Genomic DNA, 22,931 nt, shown 5'->3' with positions numbered 1-22,931 from the left:
TGCAGATCTCCTCGAGAGCAGTGATGTTTTGGGGCTGTCGTTGGGCAACACGGACTTACAACTCCCTCCAAAGATTTCTATGGGGTAGAGATCTGGAGACTGGCAAGGCCACTCCAGGACCTTTAAATGCTTCTTACGAAGCCACTCCTTTGTTGCCCTGGCTGTGTGTTTGGGATGATTGTCATGCTGAAAGACCCAGCCACGTCTCATCTTCAATGCCCTTGCTGATGGAAGGAGATTTTCACTCAAAATCTCTCGATAAATGGCCCCATTCATTTTTTCCTTTACACGGATCAGTCGTCCTGATCCCTTCGCAGAAAAACAGCCCCAAAGCATGATGTTTCCAACCCCATGCTTCACAGTGGGTATGGTGTTCTTCTGATGCAATTCAGTATTCTTTCTCCTCTAAACATGAGAGCCTGTGTTTCTACCAAAAGGTTCTATTTTGGTTTCATCTCACCCTAACAGATTCTCCCAGTTCTCTTCTGGATCATCCAAATGCTCTCTAGCGAACCGCAGACAGGCCTGGACGTGTACTTTCTTTAGCACGGGGACACGTCTGGCAGTGCAGGATTTGAGTCCCTGGCGGCGCATTGTGTTACTGATAGTAGCCTTTGTTACTGTGGTCCCAGCTCTCTGTAGGTCATTCACTAGGTCCACCCGTGTGGCTCTGGGATTTTTGCTCACCGTTCTTGTTATCATTTTGACGCTACGGGGTGAGATCTTGCATGGAGTCCCCGATCGAGGGAGATTATCAGTGGTCTTGTATGTCTTCCATTTTCTAATAATTGCTCCCACAGTTGATTTTCTTTACACCAAGCATTTTACCTATTGCAGATTCAGTCTTCCCAGCCTGGTGTAGGTCTACAATTTTGTCTCTGGTGTCTTTCGACAGCTCTTTGGTCTTGGCCATAGTGAAGTTTGGAGTGTGACTGACTGAGTTTGTGGACAGGTGTCTTTTATACCGATACGGAGTTAAAACAGGTACCATTAGTACAGGTAACGAGTGGAGCCTCGTTAGACCTTGTTAGAAGAAGTTAGACCTCTTTGACAGCCAGAAATCTTGCTTGTTTGTAGGTGACCAAATACTTATTTTCCATTCTAATTTCGAAATAAATTCTTTAAAAATCAAACAATGTGATTTTCTGTTTTTTTTCCCCACATTCTGTCTCTCGTGGTTGAGGTTTACCCATGTTGACAATTACAGACCTCTCTAATCTTTTCAAGTTGGAGATCTTGCACAATTGGTGGTTGACTAAATACTTATTTGCCCCACTGTAGGTCTGCCACAATTGACAACTAATCGACTAATAAATGAATCGACACCTATTTCGGTAGTTAATTAACAAGGCACATAGTGGCTTTCCGCATTCAGATAATTACGTGGGTGGTAACGTTGCTCTCGACACAAAAGATGTGAGGGAATGGAGTCTTGGGTGTTGAACGTCAAATGTCACAAAATTCCACCAACTGAGGATGAGTGTCACGACTTGCCCTTAGAGATAAATATTGGTTCCCTGTATACCTCATCGGGTGCAGATCAAACATGGGGGGCTGCAACTCGGCCAGCTCGATAGATGTGATGCCCACTGCCCAGATGTCACACAGCTGGTTATAGCCGCCATTCTTCTCTACCGCCGCCACTTCCGGAGCCATCCTGCACAAAGTCAAGACGGGAATTGGGGGACTTGCGCTTCCGCAGTTACTTTATCAAACGCCTTCTGAGACATACTGACCAGTAAGGTGTCCCGATGAAGGACTTTCTTTTGGCGATAGTGGCTGTTATTTTTGCAGCGACGCCAAAATCGGCTATCCACGTGCATATGTAAGAGTTTTTAGGGTTGCGAAACCGGCTGCTGATATCTGAGGAATGAAGACGCGCAAGAGTCGCTTACCCAACTTGACGTCTCCGTCATTTGTCAAAAGTATGTTGGCGCCCTGAAAACACAAAGTAGACACGAGGTTATTACCTGTGTACGGCATATCATTTGACATTCTAAGAAAAATCCGAGCAATCCGCTTGAGCTGGCAGCTTCAGATGTACTACATGTGAGTGTGAGACTTGTCACACCTTAATGTCACGGTGCATCTTGCCCTTGGTGTGCAGGTATCCCAAACCCTGTAAAATTCAAAACAAGATAATCTGTCATCCTTACATTATTTAATCGTTTTGAGACACTGTTAACCTCTGAATTGTCAATATACTCTTTTTTTTAGCCTCTAAAGGCTGCTAAAAATGATTGGACACCTAGTCATCAATTTCAGTCAACGAGTTAACCCTTTTTAGGGCACTGATTGAAATCCATGGTGGCCTTTGGCGGCGCGAGACAGTCAATCCATTTCGAGTGGGAGAGGCCAACAGCCATTATTCACTTCCTCTGTTCTAAATTACAAAAATATCCAACAGGTTTAATAACAATCCCTTTATTAGTACAGTAATGGTTAGCTTGAACACAAACATATTTACAATCAGAAATACAGTGGTACCTCTACATACGAAGTTACCGGTAATTCGTTCCAGGACCTAGTTTGTAAGTCGAAATGGTCGTATGTCGAGCAGGATTTTCCCATAAAAATACATTATAATTCCATTAATTTGTTCCATTGCCCAAAAACCTACACTAAATCCGTAACAAATACTAATACTAATAAATACTGCTGGTACTATTGCAAATAGCAATTACACAGAGCAAAACAAGTAAATTGCAAATAATAATTGAAATAGAAATATATTAATAGTAGGGTTGTTCCGATCATGTTTTTTTTGCTCCCGATCGTTTCAGTTTGAGTATCTGCCGATCCCGATATTTCCCGATCCGATTGCTTTTTTTTTGCTCCCGATTCAATTCCAATCAATCCCGATAATTTTTCCCGATCATATACATTTTGGCAATGCATTAAGAAAAAAATGAATAAAACTCAGACGGATATATACATTCAACATACAGTACATAAGTACTGTATTTGTTTATTATGACAATAAATCCTCAAGATGGCATTTACATTATTAACATTCTTTCTGTGAGAGGGATCCACGGATAAAAAGACTTGTGACTTTGTATATTGTGACTAAATATTGCCATCTAGTGTATTTGTTGAGCTTTCAGTATATGATACTGTAGCCATGCCCAAATGCATGATGGGAAGTGGAACCATGACTGTGCGTAGTCCTACCAATTGATATATCTTCTCTGCGTTGGGAAATAACATAAGGTGTTAAGAAAAAGATCAATTGCTACCTTGCTTCCCCACATTGCTTCCCATGATACAGTGCCTTGCAAAAGTATTCGGCCCCCTTGAACCTTGCAACCTTTCGCCACATTTCAGGCTTCAAACATAAAGATATAAAATGTAAATTTTTTTGTCAAGAATCAACAACAAGTGGGACACAATCGTGAAGTGGAACAAAATTTATTGGATAATTTAAACTTTTTTAACAAATAAACTGAAAAGTGGAGCGTGCAATATTATTCGGCCCCCTTGCGTTAATACTTTGTAGCGCCACCTTTTGCTCCAATTACAGCTGCAAGTCGCTTGGGGTATGTTTCTGTCAGTTTTGCACATCGAGAGACTGACATTCTTGCCCATTCTTCCTTGCAAAACAGCTCGAGCTCAGTGAGGTTGGATGGAGAGTGTTTGTGAACAGCTTCAGCTCTTTCCACAGATTCTCGATTGGATTCAGGTCTGGACTTTGACTTGGCCATTCTAACACCTGGATACGTTTATTTTTTAACCATTCCATTGTAGATTTGGCTTTATGTTTTGGATCATTGTCCTGTTGGAAGATAAATATCCGTCCCAGTCTCAGGTCTTGTGCAGATACCAACAGGTTTTCTTCCAGAATGTTCCTGTATTTGGCTGCATCCATCTTCCCGTCAATTTTAACCATCTTCCCTGTCTCTGCTGAAGAAAAGCAGGCCCAAACCATGATGCTGCCACCACCATGTTTGACAGTGGGGATGGTGTGTTCAGGGTGATGAGCTGTGTTGCTTTTACGCCAAACATATCGTTTTGCATTGTGGCCAAAAAGTTCAATTTTGGTTTCATCTGACCAGAGCACCTTCTTCCACATGTTTGGTGTGTCTCCCAGGTGGCTTGTGGCAAACTTTAAACGAGACTTTTTATGGATATCTTTGAGAAATGGCTTTCTTCTAGCCACTCTTCCATAAAGGCCAGATTTGTGCAGTGTACGACTGATTGTTGTCCTATGGACAGACTCTCCCACCTCAGCTGTAGATCTCAGCAGTTCATCCAGAGTGATCATGGGCCTCTTGGCTGCATCTCTGATCAGTTTTCTCCTTGTTTGGGAATAAAGTTTGGAAGGACGGCTGGGTCTTGGTAGATTTGCAGTGGTCTGATGCTCCTTCCATTTCAATATGATGGCTTGCACAGTGCTCCTTGAGATGTTTAAAGCTTGGGAAATCTTTTTGTATCCAAATCCGGCTTTAAACTTCTCCACAACAGTTTCTCTGACCTGCCTGGTGTGTTCCTTGGTTTTCATAATGCTCTCTGCACTTTAAACAGAACCCTGAGACTATCACAGAGCAGGTGCATTTATACGGAGACTTGATTACACACCGGTGGATTCTATTTATCATCATCGGTCATTTAGGACAACATTGGATCATTCAGAGATCCTCACTGAACTTCTGGAGTGAGTTTGCTGCACTGAAAGTAAAGGGGCCGAATAATATTGCACGCCCCACTTTTCAGTTTTTTATTTGTTAAAAAAGTTTAAATTATCCAATAAATGTTGTTCCACTTCACGATTGTGTCCCACTTATTGATGATTCCTGACAAAAAAATTAAATTTCATATCTTTATGTTTGAAGCCTGAAATGTGGCGAAAGGTTGCAAGATTCAAGGGGGCCGAATACTTTTGCAAGGCACTGTAATTCTAATCGTAGGGAGAGGGATTGTAAAGCTTTAGCCAATTAAAAAAAGGCTCCAAAGGCTGCAAAAATTCACTGTACTCATTATACGCTGCCTTTTACCTCTCTATATAGGTAAAACGGCGCCATTACAGATTGAGCGCGACAATGCGTGAGTGGGTCGTGCAGCGCATGCATTAATTGCGTTAAATATTTTAACGTGATATATTTTTTTAAAAATTAATTACCGTCGTTATTGGGATAAATTTGATAACCCTACCTTAAGCTTAAACTAAAGACTCTGGAAGAGTGTAACACATTATGTCTGTAACGTTAAATACAATTAGAAAACGATTTAATTAAAAAATATATATATATTAAAAAAAGGCATGTCCGATATTTGTTTGCCGATTCCGATACTTTGAAAATGACGTGATCGGATCCCGATCGATCGGGACATCTCTACTAGAAACCTGAAGAAGCTGGCGATTTTTTGGGCGATGTTACCGCAATAATAACTGTCACCTTGACGTATAACGACTGGCGAACGGAGATCGGAGGGGGACCGTCGAGAGTAGACATTCTACGGCCATATTGTCGAGCCAGTTAACGGATGCGCACACGACGCTCATATTTTTCCATTATGTCCAACTTCCTTTCAATGGTAAGCATCACCTTTTCCCTTTTTTGACCACCTGCACTAACATTATTGGAACCCATGTTGATTGCTCTCACACGAAAATCCTCCGTGCTTCCGTTTTGTGAGAAAAAAAACAAACTGCGCCGCTGTCATAGGTAGTCGTACTTCGAGCATGTCATCGGATGTAGAAACAAATGGCGAGTCAAATTTTACATCGGATGTCGAAAATATCGTGTGTCGAAGCGATCGGATGTCGAGGTAGCACTGTACATACATTTTCACCTATTGGCGAAGATAATAACATGATTTATATATGAACTGATGAGTCGCAGAAATATTTGGTTATTGGTCAACTATCAAAATAATAATTTGTGGCAGCCATACTTACAACTAAGTCAAGGATCCCCAACAACCGGGCAGGGCACCGGTACCGGTCCGTGACACATTTGGTACCGGGCCGCACAGAACTAATGAACAAATTTTTAACAACCGAATCCTGACCTGTGCCTCTTGACATACCAATCTGCCTGTCTACTCTGTAGATATAATAATAAAACTGGAAGGGATGTTGTCATAGAAATTCAGTGGCGTGAGTATGTAGCATCTATCTTTTTATATCTATGTGCACTTGTCCTCGATCATTACGTAGGCGCATCAGATTTGCTCCTAGAAATAATAAGCCTTTGGACAGCTTTTTACAGGGAAAAGACCACTTGATGAGGCAGAAGAAGAACCTACAGCCTCGACGACAACATCTTAACAGACCATACTGAGAATCCCACCCAAAATATGGGCTTGCTGCAACAGGTGACTCTCCGGCGCCAAGTCCACTCTACATAATGTGTGGGCAAAAGCTAGTAAACGAGGCAATGAAGCCTTCGAAGTTGCTTCGGCACATAGAGACTAAGAACCTTGGAATAATAAATACGCCTTTGGAATTAAAAAAAAAAAAAAAAAAAAAAAAAAAAAGAGCGAAAACAAAGAACACAAAAAATTAGGGACACTGCATCAACAAAAACGAGAGCATAATACATCCTGGTGAACCGTATTGCTAAAACCATGATTCACGAGATTTCACAATTGGAGAAGAACTTCTTATGCCTGCGACCAAGGATATTTGCCGTCAAGTTTTAGGAGAAGCCACAGTTAAAAAGCGGTTGATTCAGTGTATGGTGAGTTACATTTTCCCGGCACCTAAAGTTTGATTTTAAAACCATCGTGTTTTTATATATTTTTTGTACCGTATTGGCCCGAATATGAGACTGTGTTTTTTGCATTGAAATAACACTGAAAAAGAGGGGGTCGTCTTATATTCGCGGTCTAGACATTATACCCATTCACGACGCTATTTAAGCAATGTTCTGACATGAAAGATCTCAGCTACTCTCCCCATTCACGACGATAGATGGCGCCAGATGTCATTGAAGCGATGTTCTGTCATGACAGATCTCAGCTACTCTCAAGTTTAACCAGTTTGCATAATTTTATGGCAATGTTTTTCCTTATTCAGATTTGTTTCAAGACTACAGTTACAGTTAGACTTCACTTTGATGGTTAATGCAGTTATTGTAATTTTTTTGTTTTATCACAGTAGATTGGTTTATTTACATTTCAAAAACTAGATGTCATTCATTTACGAATGCGATTGCACTTTAGTTTACATATTTAAATGTTCAGATATTAAGATTTGAATGAGGCAAAATAATATGCTTTTTCTCTCAAATATATTTTGATAATCATTTGTTTCAGATGTACTGTAATTATTTTCTGTATAAAAATTAATTTGGTGTTCAAAAAGTCTTTTTTGAAACTTGAGTCTTGAAAAAGAGGGGGTCGTCTTATAATCAGGGCCGTCTTATATTCGGGCCAATACGGTATTTTTCTGCCACGCATTGCCGGTCCATGAAAAAAAAAAAACATATCGCAACGGTCCGTGGTGCAAAAAAGGTTGGGGACCACTGAACTACGTGATTACTGGTCAAGTGGTCATACAATCTAAATTTTAAAAAAAGAAGGGGGCAGGTCAATCACCTGTAAAGTCTCTCGGCAGACGTACGCAATCTGCATCTCCGACAGAGGACCTGTCACTGTAACGCAGAAGACGACTTTGTCAGTGTTGTGCGGGAATCAAAATGCCTAAGATCATTTTCAAAAAAATATAATAAAATTGTTCACCGTGATAAATGTCCTGCAGGGACCCCCCGCCGCAGTACTCCATGCAGATCCAAAGCTTCTCTCGACTGTGCACAACACAATATCACACATTTGCAATGGATTACAATCATGCTTATATTAGATTTTCAAATGTTGTCATATTGTGACTGAACAGTTAGCATGTGACTTCCCAGTGCTTAGCTGGTTGAAGCCCCTTTAAACTGCTAAATCTGCCGTTGGCGCTCACCAGAGGTAGCTCCCGAAGTAGGCCACAATGTTGTGGTGCATGCATTCTTTCACCATGAAGATTTCCTGCTGGATGATGGAAAAGTCGTCCCCTGGAACACAAACGGCAAGGAAAATTCATTTACATCTGTGTCGTGAGGAGAAAAGAGAAGTTCCGATTTCTAAAAAGTTTGGCTTTTAGCTGAATTTTCTAATACTTAAAAGTGTTGCAGTACACAGGAGCTCTCTCAAATGTAAGGAAAACATTGTACTCCTAACATTCACGTGTGCAAATCTCAAACCTCACACCAGTAGGATATATACTATAAATTAAGCAAAAACAGGTCAGCCATCTGCTTCCAATTGTCCAGAAGCGGCATTCTTTTGCAATTGATTACGACAAGCTTCAATTACAGCAAAGTCCACATGAAGCTAAAAAAGATGTGACAGAGATAATGTGCTAGAGTTGAAGCTACGGTGAAAGGCTGTGTGTACTGTGCAAACATTCAATATGTCGACGCTACTTGCGCAAGGAAGGTCATGTTTGAACTGCATACAATTTCGTAATGTAGCTTTAAATGCCTCCAAATAACCGTGAGGTCAGTTGTCCAAGTTGAATGAAAAAAATAATCATGTGATCCAAATTAGACCTGCATCGTTCGATTTTAATAACGAAATTTCGTGGCAATTCTGCATTACCATAATATTTGAAGATAGGGCACAATTTTTGAACTTTTGTATGCTTATTTGTAAATCATTTACGTATTTCGGATGTTTACAGTGCTGGCCAAAAGTATTGGCACCCCTGCAATTCAGTGAGATAATGCTCAATTTCTCCCAGAAAATGAGTGCAATTAACAAAATCTTGGGTATTAATATCATCATTTATTGTGCTTGCAAAAAAAAAAATTAAATCATTATCATTTTACACAAAACTCTAAAAATGGGCCGGACAAAATTATTGGCACCCTCAGCCTAATACTTGGTCGTAGTGATGCACGATAATGCATTTTTCAACCGATACCGATAACCGATAATTTCCTCCTCATTCCAACCGATAACCGATAATGTCAAGCCGATAATTCTATTAAAAGATTTTTTTTTTTTTTTTTAATTTTTTTCTATTAAAAGATTTATGAAAATTTTTAAAGTATACACAAGAGAAAATATTACTGTGCAAAAATATAATTTATTGCTCTTTTTTCAACATCAAAAGTAGTAAATTCAACATCTAAAAAATGACAGATTGTCTTACATTGTGTAATGTAAACTTTTGGCAACTATTACGTACAGAGTAAGTACCTAAGTTGCACAAAAATGCTTTTGAAAGCAAGCCATTCCTAACATATTTAACATTACTACACTGCGAAAACACACCTCCTTAAAACTAGTCTATTTTAAGTGTGAATCTATTGGAAATAAGTGAAATTATCGGCCAGCGCTTCAAGTGTATTTCACTCAGATTTCTTGGAAGAAAAATAGCTGGCTGAAAATAAGCTTGCCAACCTTATTTTAAGCAATAAATTATACTTCATCCTAAAAAAACTTTGTCAAAACGTTTGTCAGAAATGTTCTTTATTCAAGAATAGGTATGGTTCAAAACATTATTTGAAAGCAATTTTTAAATTGAGAAGTGTTAATGAGTGCCAATAAGTTTTAATTATCTACTGTGACTGTAACCGAGCAGACAAATAAGTTAAATAATTTGAAAAGTGATTGCTAATGTTATATGCTTCGTTGCACACTGTGAAAATGATTACCTCAAAAGAGGGAGATGTCATGTATCCATTGTACAGCGCTTTGTTTACATTTGCGGCACTCACGACACTTGCTTTGTGGCAGCTCAGTTGATACACGGCAGTATTATTAGGCCAGAGTTGGAGCTCGCAGCCTCGCATCCCCGTGCGTGTGCCTGAGTTTTGTTAAACTGAGAATAACGGCAGCGTGGCTGGAAAAATAATAATCCTCCCGCCTGTGCCCTTCAGTCTGTCCGGCCGCCAAATTGGCACCCGCGCCAGGCCTCTGTCGGGCTCGATGAGAGGAACCGGAGTGGCGGCGGCAGATACGTTCGTAACGGATATCCACCCGCCCCGGCCGGCTCGCCGCGGCATATTCGGGGCCTGGCTCCTCGCGTCCCGCACGGCGTGGGGGAATGCTCGGGAAACCCGCCCCGCCTAGGGGGACGTGGCGGCGGCCTGCAAGGACTGGCCAGAGCGGCGGGGTCCGTCGGAAGACGGCTACTTGTCGACTATCGGTTTCGTGCCGGTGTTTAGCATTAGATGGAGTTTACCACCCACTTTTGGCTGAATAAGGACTTTTTTTTTTTCTTTTTTTCCCCACCTCGTGAAACTTCTGCAGTCACAGTGCATGTTTTGAAGATGGCGAGAGCGTCGTTTTTTTTACACAAATCCAGCCACGCCAGTGACAGCTATCTCAAACTGCTTTTGTTGTGCAACCCCTCCTCCCTCAGGGGGTCAGAGAGGGGAGGGGTTGAGGAGGCAGCGATGCTGAATTTTTCGGTTGCGCACATTTGGAGGCTAAATTAAGTATATAATTATCGGATTGCATTATCGGTTGAATTTTTTAAAATCTGGATTATCTGTGTGACGTCATAATGGCCATTATCGGCCGATAATTATCGGTAACCGATATTATCGTGTATCTTTACTTGGTAGCACAACCTTTGGACAAAATAACTAAGAACAACTATTTCTGGTATCCATCAATGAGTTTATTACAAGGCTCTGCTGGAATTTTAGACCATTCTTCTTTGGCCAACTGCTCCAGGACTCTGAGATTTGAAGGGTGCCTTCTCTAACCTGCCATTTTCAGATCCCTCCACAGGTGTTCTATGGGATTCAGGTCTGGACTCATTACTGGCCACTTTAGAAGTCTCCAGTGCTTTCTCTCAAACAGTTTTCTAGTGCTTTTGAAATGTGTTTAGGGTTATTGCCCTGCTGGAAGACTCATGACCTCTGAGGGAGACACAGCTTTCCCACACTGGGCCCTACTTTATGCTGCAAAATTTGTTCGCAATTTTCAGACTTCATAATGCCATGCACACGGTCATTCAGCCCAGTCCCAGAGGCAGCAAAGCAACCCCAAAACATCAGGGAACCTCCGCCATGTTTGACTGTGGGGACCGTGTTCTTTTCTTTGAAGGCCACGTTTTTTCTCTTGTAAACTCTAAGGTGATGTCTTTTCCCAAAAAGCTCTACTTTTGTCTTATTTCACTAGAGAACATTCTCCCAAAACATTCCTGGCTTTTTCAGGTAAGTTTTGGCAAACTCCAGCCTGACTTTTTTATGTCTCTGGGTCAGAAGTGGGGTCTTTCTGGGTACCCTACCACAGAGTCCCTTTTCATTCAGACACCGACAGATAGTACGGGTTGACAGTTGTACCCTCGGACTGCAGGACAGCTTGAACTTGTTTGGATGTTAGTCGATTTTAGGTGTTAGACTAATTTTTAATGGTTTAAGTGTAGTCCTTCAAACTACTATTTTTTTTAAATTTAATGACAAAAACAAGGGGGAGGGGGGGTTAAACGATACAAAAACAAAGGGAGGGGCAGCTCGGGGGGCAGTTTACAGTGTCAATAACATAAAATGGCCCAAAATTGTAACAGACATGCAAGCGAACAATGTATGGAAACAAACTGTCTTGTATTTGAATACATGGGTGTAATTATTTGTTCCTTTTGTGTGTTTACTTTTATCTTAATTTCTTTTCGACAATGTTAATATGTAAGCACCTCTGACTCAAGATTTGTCATGGTCAGGCTAAGGCCTCTCTGTGTTACTTAGCTTTGTGTGTATGTTGACTGTAAAGTAGGAGTCAGCAGCCACAAACATTTCGGAAAAGGCTAATTTCAGTGACTTGACTCAGAGTTGTGAGGAGAAAAAAAAACTGTGGTCACCAACACGTACGCCTCACTTCCCCTCTGGATTGACTGCTTCTGTGTGAAACTTGGATTACATATGTAGTGTCAATAGTAGCGAATGAGTTAAAAAAAACAATCTGCTGTTTGTTCACCATCGAGCTACGACACGCCTTTGTGTCCCGAACGCCAGTGCCATCAACACGAGGTCCAGTCAAACCAGTTTTGATATCGCAACGCAATTAACGCTGGAGAAGTGACTCAGGCCTCCTCATAAAAGAAGAAAAAAAATTTGAGTAGACACTTCCTCATTCCAATGTATATGACGGTGCACACGTGTGATTTACTGTACATCGCTGTCCTATGTTTAAAAGTTGAGGGGAGAGCCATGCCTCTTAGTTTAAATCGGAAGGCATTGTCATTGTCAATGGCAGACAATGAATGAAATATTATGAAATTTAAGAGCAACGGCAGGGGGACCACCCTGGATCCTGGAGGGGACGATGGCTCCTTTGCTGGGCTGCGGGAGGAGGGATGGGCTGCACTGAAACCACCCTCCCCCCCCCGCACTCCCTCCCCGGGCTGGCTGGGGGGAGGCCGTGGCCCTGGGTGGGCGTCTCCGCTCGTATGCGTGGTTGTTGCGCGCTTGGTGGGGCTCACGTGCGGCTGGATGTGATAGGGCGCGCTCGGGTGGGGGGTGCCGGGATTGGCGATGGGGCATCGTAGGGTCGGTCACCAAAGGGCTTACACTCACTAGGGATTCACACGATTACTGGGTTACAGATCACAGAGCTGATTTGTGTACACTCTACCCCTTTCAATCACTTAGCTTATAGACTCCCCTTTCGCCGTCCCGCTCCTTCCCTGGTTAACAGGCCCCCCACATGGTGTCAACCGGAAATGCATCTAGCTGACGATAGCACCAACATATTAGTAGTTAGTGTAGACCAGAGGTCACGGAACCACGGACCTCGGTCCGGTTCCGGACCCCCAAGCCGTCTGGACCGGATCTTGGACCGGATCTCAAGCTGTCGTAACTAATACACGTTGCAACAACAAAAATCATTTTTGCAGAGCGGAATTGGGCAACAAACAAAAACCTTAGCGGTGACGCGCGTGAGCCAGCCAATGGGAGTGAAGCATTTGAAAGTTATTTTTAGAACAGCATGTCTCACACTCGCTTTCCAGACTCCGCGGAGTGACAGCCAAATACTGAGCCGAATGAAGTTGGAGGAAGAGGCGAAAAAAGGTACAGCAAATGGCGTGCTCAAAACTACGCAAGATTAATGCAGAAAACAGTGTTTAAGGAGGAGTGGACCAACACATTTTTGTTCATTTTACCTGGCGGCAACACAAGACCGCTATGGTTCATCTGTTCAGAGACGGTAGCGCTTGTAAAGAGCAGCAATCTGAAAAGGCTCTATGAGACGAAGCACGCAGTTTTTCCGCAAAGTTTCCCTATGAACTCTGCCATCCGTTCTCAAAAAATAGCGGAATTAAGGGCTCAATATGATCGCACCTCAAGGCTCATGGTTCATTCATTCATTGCACAGCAACGCGCAAATGAATGCTCCCTCAAAATAGCGTGGATATTGGGTCAAAACAAAAAGTCTTTCAGTGACACACCGATTGTCAAAGATTGAATGAGTGCAGTTGCTGAAACTTTGCTTCATGGACAGCAAAAAGAAGAGGTCTGTCAAAAAATAAAGCAAGTCCCCCTGTCAGCATCCACAATAAAAAAAAATTCTTGAACATGCTCTTATGTTGCTATTTAATGATTCAATTAAAGCACTTTTTTAGTTTTATGCACCTTTTATATATTATTTACATTTTTGAATGTTGTAATTATCAGCATGGCCATGTAAAGATACCTTTGTATTTTTTGGAAAAAAAGAAGCATTAAAAATATTTCCGGACCCGAGATTGTTGTAATTTTTTAATTTCGGACCCAGAGGATTTATAATTCATGACCCCTGGTGTAGACGATCAATGTATTTCTTGTTGTTGTTTGTGTTTCTTTTCTTTCTTCTCGTGAATCTTTTCTTCTGTTCCCGCATAACCAATTCCGGTTCGCTGCTTTGTAATAATCAACAAGGTATGTTGAATGATATGAATGGGAGTATGTCACACTCTCAATGTGAAACATTAAAACTGTTCAGACCATTCGGGCACTTAGACTTCCATTCTCCGTGTCAAACCGCTGAACAGGACAGGTTTAAAAAAAGAAAAAAAATAAATAAATTTCAGAGCAACTGACTTCAGAGTGTTGTTAGGGGCCATAACCAAAGTGTATTTCCGTTTTTATTAATATTGTTATTATTAACATTTGATGAATTTATCATTCATTCATTAAAAATATTTTGAAAAATAATTATTAATAGGTAAAAAAAAAAAAAAGATATAATCATAATTAAAACCTGACATCCACGTACGTGGACACCTACATGACCTAAAATATGACGTCCACGTACTTGGATTCCTGGTCTTGCAATGCAAGTTTTTTTTTAAATGACCAAAAATGGTAATTTGCCCGATAAACGGTTAAACACAATACTCCCATTTCATTGGTTAAAATAGTATCAGGATTGATAAAATGTCTGCCGGTCACTTCTTGGAAATCCTAACTTTTTAAATTTAAGTTCATCAGACAAAATATATATATATTTTTTTTTTCCCCAATTGCTTAAACAAGATTCGTTCCTCTCGGATGCAAACGATAATATGGGAAAGACAATACACCCCAAATAAATTGCATTAGGGATTCAAAATGTGGAATCAATGAAAGAGAAAACACAAAGAAATCTTAATCTTCTCCTTGTAGCCATTTGAGCTCAGTGCCGCTAATCTCTGTAATCTCACTCATCTGTACCACCTCGGCGGACACGAGCGATGTCTTACCTGCTTCCAGTTTGATGATCTTAACGGCAGTCAGCTCTCCGGTTTGGATGTTGCGAGCCTGAAAAGTAAAAAAGGAAAAATATGTAATCCTTTTTTATGTCCTTTTTTTTACCATTTTATTCATCATACATTATTTTAAATTTCCAATTATTTCTTCATTTAAAAAAGAAAATGATAAATTTTGCCTGATTTTTGTAATATAAAGTAGAGGTCGACCAATACGGGATTTTCAAATGCTGATGCTGATACCTAAAAAAAAACTTTCTGCCGATTGCCGGTATTTGAGGCCGATATACTTTTTTTAATGCACGTAGATTATGAAAGGCAATGTTTAAAAAAAAGTGCAGCAAAAGCTTCAAATTTACACTGATGACCTGAGACTACAACACCAACAAATGCAGAACTTATTTTTATGATTATACACACACTCAGCAAGAATAGAAAATTATTTTCAAATCATTAAACCCACCAGGACGTCATGACAAAATGTAAAAAAGTGAGAGTGAGAGTTGGAGGACGCTTGTCATGCTAAAGCTAATGCTAATAGTTACATCAGACTGTAAGGATTAGTAAGTAAACATCTTAAAAGACTAAAGCAACATTGCATATTCTTGTATGCAAGTTTTCCAAAAAAATCTTACAATATTTACAAAACAGGCAAGCCTGAAACTTCAGTTCTGAAACTGTAACAGCCTGCCTTCAAGCTGCTACAGGGTCCTTCTGGGGTCCCACCGTCAGTCAGCGGTGGCCACAGTTGCCCACACAGTTGTCTATATGCTGCCATAGCAGACTCATGGCGCATTAAGTCACCGAACTATTTTTAATTTGTCCGTTTTACCCTGGAAACCCCCGTTAACAGACATCGCGCAACCGCTTTTGTTTCAACCTAGCCCAAAAAAAAAAAAAAAGTTAGTAATCGTATTTATTATTCAAAATGTCTGTCATTTTTAGCTTAGAATCATTAATTGATGTATAATATTTAGTTTAAAAAAAACAACAACAAAAAAGACTTTAAAAAATTATTTACTCGCATATTTTAAACTTTTAAACAAATTACGTTATGATGAAAAAATTAGCGTCTGTAAAAAAGCACGGATATCTACCTCATAACTATTACTTAATTGTATTTTTTTCATTATTGTCGCATTTTCCCGAATATTTTAGATGATAATCGATCCAAACAAAGAAAAATTGAAAGGAAAAAAAAAAAAAACGTTTAAAAGGGTAAATATATGAAAATGTAAATCTCGACCACTCCTTGATGTCTGTGATTTCTACATCACGACCCTTGTTATATTACCATGTTTCACCCATAAAATCCCCCAAAAATCCGGCGGTGGCCATTCACTGCTGTGTCTTGACACTCTGTGACACATGCCACATGGAGTTTTTGGGATCGAAAAGAGGTACAGTGCCTTGCAAAAGTATTCGGCCCCCTTGAATCTTGCAACCTTTCGCCACATTTCAGGCTTCAAACATAAAGATATGAAATTTAATTTTTTTGTCAAGAATCAACAACAAGTGGGACACAATCGTGAAGTGGAACAACATTTATTGGATAATTTAAACTTTTTTAACAAATAAAAAACTGAAAAGTGGGGCGTGCAATATTATTCGGCCCCTTTACTTTCAGCGCAGCAAACTCACTCCAGAAGTTCAGTGAGGATCTCTGAATGATCCAATGTTGTCCTAAATGACCGATGATGATAAATAGAATCCACCTGTGTGTAATCAAGTCTCCGTATAAATACACCTGCTCTGTGATAGTCTCAGGGTTCTGTTTAAAGTGCAGAGAGCATTATGAAAACCAAGGAACACACCAGGCAGGTCCGAGATACTGTTGTGGAGAAGTTTAAAGTCGGATTTGGATACAAAAAGATTTCCCAAGCTTTAAACATCTCAAGGAGCACTGTGCAAGCCATCATATTGAAATGGAAGGAGCATCAGACCACTGCAAATCTACCAAGACCCGGCCGTCCTTCTAAACTTTCTTCTCAAACAAGGAGAAAACTGATCAGAGATGCAGCCAAGAGGCCCATGATCACTCTGGATGAACTGCAGAGATCTACAGCTGAGGTGGGAGAGTCTGTCCATAGGACAACAATCAGTCGTACACTGCACAAATCTGGCCTTTATGGAAGAGTGGCAAGAAGAAAGCCATTTCTCAAAGATATCCAGAAAAAGTCTCGTTTAAAGTTTGCCACAAGCCACCTGGGAGACACACCAAACATGTGGAAGAAGGTGCTCTGGTCAGATGAAACCAAAATTGAACTTTTTGGCCACAATGCAAAACGATATGTTTGGCGTAAAAGCAACAAACCTCATCACCCTGAACACACCATCCCCACTGTCAAACATGGTGGTGGCAGCATCATGGTTTGGGCCTGCTTTTCTTCAGCAGAGACAGGGAAGATGGTTAAAATTGACGGGAAGATGGATGCAGCCAAATACAGGAACATTCTGGAAGAAAACCTGTTGGTATCTGCACAAGACCTGAGACTGGGACGGATATTTATCTTCCAACAGGACAATGATCCAAAACATAAAGCCAAATCTACAATAGAATGGTTCAAAAATAAACGTATCCAGGTGTTAGAATGGCCAAGTCAAAGTCCAGACCTGAATCCAATCGAGAATCTGTGGAAAGAGCTGAAGACTGCTGTTCAAAAACACTCTCCATCCAACCTCACTGAGCTCGAGCTGTTTTGCAAGGAAGAATGGGCAAGAATGTCAGTCTCTCGATGTGCAAAACTGATAGAAACATACCCCAAGCGACTTGCAGCTGTAATTGGAGCAAAAGGTGGCGCTACAAAGTATTAACGCAAGGGGGCCGAATAATATTGCACGCCCCACTTTTCAGTTTTTTATTTGTTAAAAAAGTTTAAATTATCCAATAAATTTTGTTCCACTTCACGATTGTGTCCCACTTGTTGTTGATTCTTGACAAAAAATTAACATTTTATATCTTTATGTTTGAAGCCTGAAATGTGGCGAAAGGTTGCAAGGTTCAAGGGGGCCGAATACTTTTGCAAGGCGCTGTAAGTACAAGATAGTATCTCGTTAAAATCATGGCGTCTTTAATTATGCTCTCGCGTGCTCTCACCTCCAGCTACGGTGTGGTTTATTTATTTATTTATTATTTAATGCACTCCTGTTTAAAATTTTTCTTCCCCCAGAAAATTGAGATTTTAGGCTCTCCAATGATGTATCACACATGCATATGGGACAATTCTGAAATTTGGCCAAGTTGGGGGTGTCAGAGCAGTACTTCAAGTCACCTGAGTGCTACCCTCAATTTGGCCAACTTTCAAAATTGTCCGAAAAGCATGTGTGATACATCATTGGAAAGCTTAACTTTTGCACCCTCAGTTAACGTTAAAACAACATTAACTGAGGGTGCAAAAGTGATGTTGATTCAAAGATAGAAGATCAACAGCGAAATGTCGATCCAACATCTTTTCAAAGTTGGTCTGCTATTTGGGTAGTGTCTGTTAACGCTAGGGCTGCATTAACGGTGCTCGACGCCCAGTCCATTTAGACCGAGAAAGTTTGTTCATTCGAAACCAGAGCATTCACAGTCATTCTGCCCGATTTTCAGGGCATTTACAGGTCACTTGCTGTTTATTTTAGAGCATTTACAGGTAATTTCCTGTTGAGTTTAAGTCACTGCCTATTCATATGAGTGATTCCCAGGTCACTTCCTGTTCTGTAACTGAAGATAAACAGGAAGTGACCCATAAAATACCCCAAAATCAACAGGAAGCAACTGAAAATCAACAGGTAAATGACCTTAAATGGCCCAAAATGACCTCATTGCCTGGTACTGGCTGCCACTGACGGCCATAGACGTCCGATCCATTTGAAGTGGGAGGGATGGCAGCGAATTCGTTCATTCGCTGCCACCCTCCCAGTTTAAAGGGATTGGACGTCTACTAGTGATAAACTCATTCCAATTCACAGCAGAACTTGTTTTTCTGTTTATTAGTTCTTTGTAGAACATCCAAGAATGATTTCCTGACCAATGTTTCGATAATCGTTGTATCGCCATATCGTCAAATCATCGTTATCGTGAGCTTTGTATCGCAAATCGTATCGTATTGTGAGGTACCAAGAGGCTCCCACACCTAGTTACAAATATGGAATTATCAGTTTCCGTCCCCCGAGCCACAAATCAATCCGCATAGAGAATGTGATGACACAAATCACGTCATTCTTGCATTCCTTTAAAGCAGACATGTCCAAAGTGCGGCCCGGGGGCCAAATGCGGCCCGTGGTCAAATTTCATCCGGCCCTCAGCCTCTGTCATAAGATCAATAACGTCTGGCCCACACACAGACTTAATAAATTGGTCAGCAGTACTGTTACCAGCATATGAAGTAGCTTACACACTAAATGCTGCTTCTCATTTACCACTAAAAGCAGCAGCACTCTAAGCAACATTACCCCGTGTGACCCTTGACTTCCAATTTTCTAAAATGGCGACAATCAACAACAACAACAAAAAAGTTGAATGCAATGGCCGACGCTTCATGGATCGGTGGAAATTGGACTATGTCTTCTCTAAAATACGCAACAACTGTGTCTGCCTCATTTGCAAAGAGACAGTCGCTGTTTTTAAAGAGTTCAATGTGAGGCGATATTACCAAACAAGACACGCTGACATGTACGACAAGATTACAGGGAAGATATGCAGAGAGAAATTGAAGCAACTTGAAGCTAGTTTAATTTCACAGCAGCAGTATTTGACAAGAGCCCGAGAGTCGAAAGAGAATGCTAGTTGCGAGATTGTTGAAATTATTAATTTAAAAAAAATAGTAAAGCAAATGTGACACACAGAATGGCTTGCTAAAATTTGCTTGAATATATTGTTCTGCATAAAGGACGTCAGCCAAGGTCGGCCCCCCACATTTTTACCACACCAAATCTGGCCCCCTATGCAAAAAGTTTGGACACCTCTGCTTTAAAGTGAATGTGACACGAAAAAGCATGTTTATTTCATAATACACGCTGTATTTTATGCTCCTGAATTATATGGATCGCTTGGATGTGTGTAGAAGCGATCGCTACATTTATTAAGTTTTTTGAATCCCGCGCCATGAAAATGAGTGACTCCCGCCTTTGGTCTTACATTGAGGAGGAGAGCGCTGTGACGTGTACGGTTGAAGGCGTCCTCTTCACTTTCCAGCCGTACTGTTGTGTAGCTGATTTTGCGGATTAATACGTTTATTTTTTGCATCACGCCAGCCAAACAGCTGCAGAAAGATCTTGCTGTATGAGGGAGAGGCGTGTGCGCCTTTTGGGAGTTTCAAAAGGTTCCCATTCACCATGGATATTGGCCAAAACAAGCCTACTGTGGGACCATTGGACTTACGCGGAAGTGAGTAAACATCTTGTTTTGTATTATGTCAAATACGAATACAGCGATTACAAAGTAAACACTACAAACTTTCTTTAAATAAAGGACTACTTACGTTTGACCATTGATAGGCATGTAAAACGCTCTCCTCGTGCACATTAGCTGCACGTTAGCTGCACAACAACTGCAGCCGCCCTCCTCCGGGGAACGAGCTTTAAATTGCTCTCTGCCGGGCGGTTTGCCGGTCCGCAAAGACAACTGACAACCCAGTCGTCATGTCAAATAATCCGGGCTAGTTATGTGTGATTTTCCGCTTCGAAGACTTTGAAACATCACTCGGTTCGGGTTAGCATGTCGGCTAGCTGTCACGCCTCTTGGTTTGTTTACATTCTCCGAAGCCGGGGAAGGGAAATGACATATGTCCGATTTAAGTGTAATAAAATATCGTTCGGTAGGTGCGACAGTAATGGTGAAGTCGACAGTTTTGACCATTATGGAGTAATTTTGCCATGTCGTCCTGAATAAGTGCATTTTTATGATTTCATATTCCATTTAGCACAAGACTGTTATTTGTCATGACCATGCCATTTATTTAGCAATTGGGGAAAATACTTGGATAAAAAGAATATCCTGTAAAAATATTGAAGTAAAGAGACAGAAACAATGACATTTTGCAGCTCTCTTCGTCGCGTTTTCCTCGTTGTGAATACTTCCCCCTCGACGGGCTGACTGGTCCTTCTCAAGCCATTTATTTAGCTATTGTGGAAAAATACTTGGATAAAAAGAATATCCTATAAAAATAATGGTGTAGAGAGACTGAAACAATGACATTTTGCGGTTCTCTTTGTCGCGTTTTCCTCGTTCTGAATAATTCCCCCTCAATGGGCTGCATAGTAAAACTGATGAGCCCAGTCTTACGCTGACATCATCCACCTGTTGGGGACGCTCGAGCCCTATAATAGTAGGCGTGGCTAACCGGCAGATTAAAATACTTATTTCTCGTCATCTGCACTTTGCTAAATTGTTGTATATAGTCGAATCGTCTCAAAATATGATTCTAATTCACATAATAATGCTATTTACTTTTTTTTCTCCTGCCGTATGCTCTCTAAATAATAATATATTTTTCTTTAATCTCCCGACCACCACCCGCCCAAAAAATGTTCTCCTCGGATCTACACAATTCACGTACAATTTCGCTGAAAGGTGAGACATTTTCATGCCTGTTTTATACATGTTGCTTTCTGCAGAAGACAAAAACACATGGCGATTTTCATTTCAGGAGTCCAGTCTTCCGGATTGAGGTCAAAACAGGAACCCCCCTCTAATCCGCGGTGTTTGAATAAAATGCAAGGCATGAGCTATTCCTTCCGATAAAAGTCTCAGGTGTTTCTGTCAGTGACACGCCCTCGGCTTGGTTCAGTCACACATTTGTCATTTGGCGGGAGAAAAGCAGAATTCCAGCTCAGCATTCCATCGCCAGCTTTGTGGGGGAAGTGGTATAGTGGGTAAAGGGGGATTGGGGGGGTACGGCCACAGACGCTTTATATGGAAAGGAGGAGGGGCTGTTAGAGCTGAACTATGAATGTTTATCTGCAGCAGATGGCTAAACAAGGACGTTCTCCAGACGCCATACCTCGCTTCATTCAGGACTGGCAAAATGTGAGGAATTTGCATCTCAGCCTTGATTTCATCTCTGGAATTTCTGCAGGGAAAAGTTGCAGGACCGACACGCCAAGACTTTCCGCGGCGCAACAGTACGGCGTCGCTAAGCAAAAGCTAACATTGTCAAGACAGACGTCAAAATGAAATTCATTCAATTTGTATAACAGTTTGCCAATTGTTGGATTTTAAAGAGAATTATAATACTAAGGGGCTGTGAGATATCAATAGAACCGTTATGTGGCAAGATAACAAATATTAATAAAGTTAACAAAAAAATAAATCACATTCATGAGCAATTATCGAAAATAGATCGAAAATTACTAACATTCCCGAAAGTATTCTGGAAACAGCCGAATGGGGCTTTGACGTCACAGCCAGGTAACAACAGGTCGAGGCAGGTGCCATCGTTGTTTATCAGCGAGAGAATTGCGTTCGTGTTTTATCAAAAAAAATTGCTAAAATGGTTCAAACCTGTCATGCTATGTGGTGTACAAATAACCATTTGTCACAATGTAGTACCCATGAGTTCCCGAACGCAAGAAAAAGAGCTGGACTACGCAGACAATGAGTAAAGTTTGTCCGTGCTAAGAGGGCTAATTTTGCAGACCCAGCCTCTGGCACGGTTTTGCGTGATGCGCATTTTACACCTGAAAGCTATTCGAACTATGGACAAATGAAATCAGGTTTTGCAAAGAAATTGCTGCTAAAAGCAGATGCGGTGCCCACCATACACGCGCAGCCACCTAAATGTCCCGAGATATCAAGATAGAGGACGATGACTGGCATTGATGAGACCACCCCAGGCTGAGCAAAGGAGTGGAGCAGCCAAGCTCGAAATGGCCAGAGTGAGTACTCTTTTATAATAAAAAACATATCACGCATTATATATAGGACTGGACATATGTATAAATTATCGCTCGAAAAATATATACAACAAATCCTCTAATCCTATTCATATTTATGTCTGTTGGCAGAGCGAAAACCTATGATAGCACAATAAATGATAATTATTCGATACTTTATTTTGCGGTCAAGGTGTATCAGCTTCTCAAAAAGAAAAGCAAAACAAACCATTCGGTGTTTCCCACACGATCTGTTGCCGGTGTTTCATCAGTGTGATTGCTCCCCCTTAATGATCGTTTCATTAGGCTGCATTGGCTTTCGTTTGGGCTTAAATTGATAACCCAAAACACCAAAAAAAGGTTCATCACGCTCCTCGTCACCATTAGAAGAACGTTCGTTACG

At 41.0% G+C, this 22,931-nt stretch overlaps 1 protein-coding gene across 8 annotated transcripts in view; it reads right to left on the bottom strand.

Annotated features, from left to right (window-relative positions):
- The window catches only part of map4k5 (mitogen-activated protein kinase kinase kinase kinase 5), a 78,669-nt gene that overhangs the window by 50,294 nt on the left and 5,444 nt on the right, over positions 1 to 22,931 (bottom strand). For all 8 annotated transcript variants that reach the window (XM_057859074.1, XM_057859073.1, XM_057859076.1 and 5 more), the window contains exons 3-10: positions 14,666 to 14,723; positions 7,913 to 8,003; positions 7,687 to 7,751; positions 7,543 to 7,598; positions 2,072 to 2,119; positions 1,896 to 1,938; positions 1,737 to 1,809; positions 1,526 to 1,657 (exon numbers count right to left, since the gene is read on the bottom strand). In XM_057859074.1, coding sequence (XP_057715057.1) covers positions 1,526 to 1,657; positions 1,737 to 1,809; positions 1,896 to 1,938; positions 2,072 to 2,119; positions 7,543 to 7,598; positions 7,687 to 7,751; positions 7,913 to 8,003; positions 14,666 to 14,723 — 566 coding nt within the window. The remainder of the gene's footprint in view (positions 1 to 1,525; positions 1,658 to 1,736; positions 1,810 to 1,895; positions 1,939 to 2,071; positions 2,120 to 7,542; positions 7,599 to 7,686; positions 7,752 to 7,912; positions 8,004 to 14,665; positions 14,724 to 22,931) is intronic.

The sequence above is a fragment of the Corythoichthys intestinalis genome, chromosome 15 (genome assembly GCF_030265065.1).
Source record: "Corythoichthys intestinalis isolate RoL2023-P3 chromosome 15, ASM3026506v1, whole genome shotgun sequence".
Classification (NCBI taxonomy): Eukaryota; Metazoa; Chordata; class Actinopteri; order Syngnathiformes; family Syngnathidae; genus Corythoichthys; species Corythoichthys intestinalis.
Note: the sequence above shows the minus strand (reverse complement) of the source record. Positions and strands in the feature narration are given on the sequence as shown.